Source organism: Rhinopithecus bieti, unplaced genomic scaffold (assembly GCF_001698545.2).
Source record: "Rhinopithecus bieti isolate Rb0 unplaced genomic scaffold, ASM169854v2 scaffold_18208, whole genome shotgun sequence".
In the NCBI taxonomy this organism is placed as follows: domain Eukaryota; kingdom Metazoa; phylum Chordata; class Mammalia; order Primates; family Cercopithecidae; genus Rhinopithecus; species Rhinopithecus bieti.
Window position 1 is genome coordinate 1 of NW_016809003.1, and position 3,333 is coordinate 3,333.

At 38.1% G+C, this 3,333-nt stretch overlaps 1 protein-coding gene across 1 annotated transcript in view; it reads left to right on the forward strand.

The window, feature by feature from the left end:
- Positions 1 to 2,249: 2,249 nt before the first annotated feature.
- The window catches only part of LOC108539480 (probable ubiquitin carboxyl-terminal hydrolase FAF-X), a gene marked incomplete at both ends in the record, with an annotated part of 50,328 nt that continues 49,244 nt past the window's right edge, over positions 2,250 to 3,333 (forward strand). The window contains 2 exons of the mRNA XM_017888193.1: positions 2,250 to 2,473; positions 2,678 to 2,703. Coding sequence (XP_017743682.1) covers positions 2,250 to 2,473; positions 2,678 to 2,703 — 250 coding nt within the window. The remainder of the gene's footprint in view (positions 2,474 to 2,677; positions 2,704 to 3,333) is intronic.

A 3,333-nucleotide genomic window follows, 5' to 3' on the forward strand; every position in this document is an offset into this window, starting at 1 on the left:
GTTTGACTTTAAAGGATCAGATTTACATAGTCATGCCTGTGATTGGGGAGGGGTATATGTATGTGTGGCTGTGTTATATTTATTCTGTTATAATTGAATTAAAAGGTCTAAAATGAAAACTTAAAATGTTTAAGTCTCTTGAAGGCAGCATGGTCATTTAGAATAAACATGAGATTTACAGTTAAACTTGGGTTTAATCTCTCCCCTGGGATCTCAAGTGTCTGTGACCTTAGGCAAGTCGTCACATTTCATTGAAAATGTAATGCTATCAATTGTAAGGTACATCACTGTTTTATGGACTATTAAGAAAAATACTCAAGATGGGGCATTTCATATACATCTGGGACACCAAAGGGTCAAAAATGAACTTGCTATGCAGAAAGGGACAGCAAAAAACCCTGCATATCTTAACCTTGGCACTTGGTGGAGGGAGGGATTTAAAAAAAAAAAAAAAAAAAGTGAAAACCTAAACCACGAGCCAGTATTTACACAGTTTTGTAGACTGAATTCAAATTATAGTTGTGATACAAAAAGCCCTTAAGTGGAAAATGTAAAGTGGTCTCAGGTTGGTAGTACCCCCAAGTGACCAACAGAAGCAAACACAATTCCTCTTTGCAAATACCTTCCATTTAGGAAAACAGTAATGTATTATTCATTGATTATAAGATAGAGTCAGATTCCAGAGATCTTAAAAAGTGAAAGTATATGTCTCAGACTGATAAAATGCCATAATTACTCTAAGTCTCTGTTACTTTTGTTTTTTGTGTGGTTTTTTTTTTTTTTTTTTTTTTCCTGAGACAGAGTCTCGCTCTGGCTCCAGGCTCCCAGGCTGGAGTGCAGTGGTGCGATCTCGGCTCCCTGCAACCTCCATCTCCCAGGTTGAAGCGACTCTCCTGCCTCAGCCTCCTGAGTAGCTGGAACTTAGGCGTGTGCCACCACGCCTGGCTAATTTTTGTATTTTAGGAGAGAGGGGTTTCACCATGTTGGCCAGGCTGGTCTTGAACTCCTGTCCTCAAGTGATCCACCTGCCTCAGCCTCCCAAAGTGCTGGGATTACAGGTGTGAGCCCCCATGCCTGGCCTCTGTTCTTTTGTATACTGTGGAAGTGGTTATGTCAAGCAGATAATGTTTTTGTGGCCTATAACCTATTTCCCAAATATGACCATAGCATAAAAATTCCACATTTTCTAGCCGGTGGCTCATTCCTGTAATCCCAGTACTTTGGGAGGCTGAGGCAGGAGGATCACCTGAGGTCCCGAGTTCGAGACCAGCCTGACCAACATGGAGAAACCCCGTCTCTACTAAAAATACAACATTAGCCGGGTGTAGTGGCACATGCCTGTAATCCCATCTACTCCGGAGGCTGAGGCTGGAGAATGGCTTGAACCTGGGAGGTGGAGGTTGCTGTGAGCTGAGATCGTGCCATTGCACTCCAGCCTGGACAACAAGAGCGAAACTCCATCTCAAAAAAAAAATTCCACATTTTCTGATTTAACATGTAATTTTATAGGTGTAGAAAGGGAAACTTTGGAAGTGGTGTCAGACTTTTGCATTTGACATTTAGCTAGCAAATTTATCTTGGATGATTGACATATTGTATTTTATTTATTTTTATTTTTTGAGACAGAGTCTTGCTCTGTTGCCCAGGCTGGAGTGCAGTGGCGCCATCTTGGCTTCCTTGGAACCTTTGCCTCCTGGGTTCAAGCTGTTCTCATGCTTCAGCCTCCCGAGTAGCTGGGACTACAGGCACATGCCAGCACACGTGGCTAATTTTTGTATTTTTAGTAGAGACATGGTTTCACCCTGTTGGCCAGGCTGATCTCAAACTCCTGGCCTCAAGTGATCCACTCTCCTCAGCCTCCCAAAGTGTTGGGATTAACAGTCGTGAGCCACTGTGCTCAGCCTGACATATTGTTTAGATTTTAGAATTGCTGCCTCTCGTGTACAAATTCCAGAGAGAAAAAATAGTAACTTGCATCTTATCTGTGGACGTAGAGCAGGAATAGATAACTTATGGTGCCTCTTGTATTTTTTAAGCTATAGCAAATGGCTTTTGAAAGTACCATATAAATTATGAAGTAAACAAATTCTAACTTGTCCTTTGATAATCAGTTTGATCCCAGTATTAATGAAATGGTTAGAAAAATGGAGAGATCATTATTTGTTAGGATACGATTCATATTGAAGATATTTCTGTTTGAAATTGCAGTGTTTTGATCTTGTAAATTGCCTTTCCTCCTCATGTAACAGAGGTGTATTATTAACAATACTCATCGTCTGGTGGAGCTATGTGTGGCCAAGTTGTCCCAAGACTGGTTTCCACTTTTAGAACTTCTTGCCATGGCCTTAAATCCTCATTGCAAATTCCATATCTACAATGGTACACGTCCATGTGAATCAGTTTCTTCAAGTGTTCAGTTGCCCGAAGATGAACTCTTTGCTCGTTCTCCAGACCCTCGATCACCAAAGGTTGTGTTGGTTTGTTATTTTCAAAATTAAATAATACAATTGTTTTGCTCTGACACAGAATCTTCAGTGATCTGTATTTAAAGTGTGACAATGAAATAACACTTTAAATGAAAATATACCCAACCAGAAGCCTTTTTCGTAGCTTTGTCGTTCTGGTTCTGTCTTTGTTTTTTCTGCATGTATAATTATCCCCATTGTCTTCTGTCTAGCCTCTTTAGAAGTAGTCATAATTTGGGTTAGTAGGAAACACTGTAGTTTTTCTTTGAAATAGAGTAGGAGATTATTTCTTTGACCAAGGACTCAAGTGTTGTTCTGTAGGGCCATGATCATTTTAAGCATTCCAAGATTTTGACTCCAAAATGAAGTATATCCTCTAAATACCTAATAATACATCATAAAATTACATAAATTGTTGATGAAATCAATATAGTAAATCTTCCAAATCTCACTTAAATATCTATATTCGGTACATAAATGTAAGTTTTCTATATTGGTGTAAACAGACTATATACTGTAAAAACTTTATCCCTAAATGCTGCTGCTTTTAATAAAAAGTAATTAAAAAATTTTAGATTTCAGGGAGACATTTTTAATATTATAGGTCTTGTACAAATTTCCCTTTTTCTATCCAGCCAGAAAAATTTTAAGTCATACATTATGCAGAACTTGGTTTATTCTACTAATAAGCTGAAGTTATCAAAAATATGTCAAACATAAGTTGAGATTTTCTGATATTTCCCAGTTCATATAGTTGCCACTAGATGGCTTATTTTTGCTTGAGTAGATCCGGTTAATATCTTAATAATGGCAATCTTCAGAATGAAAATTTTAATCTATACCTGTATTTCTTTTTAAATTTTACTTT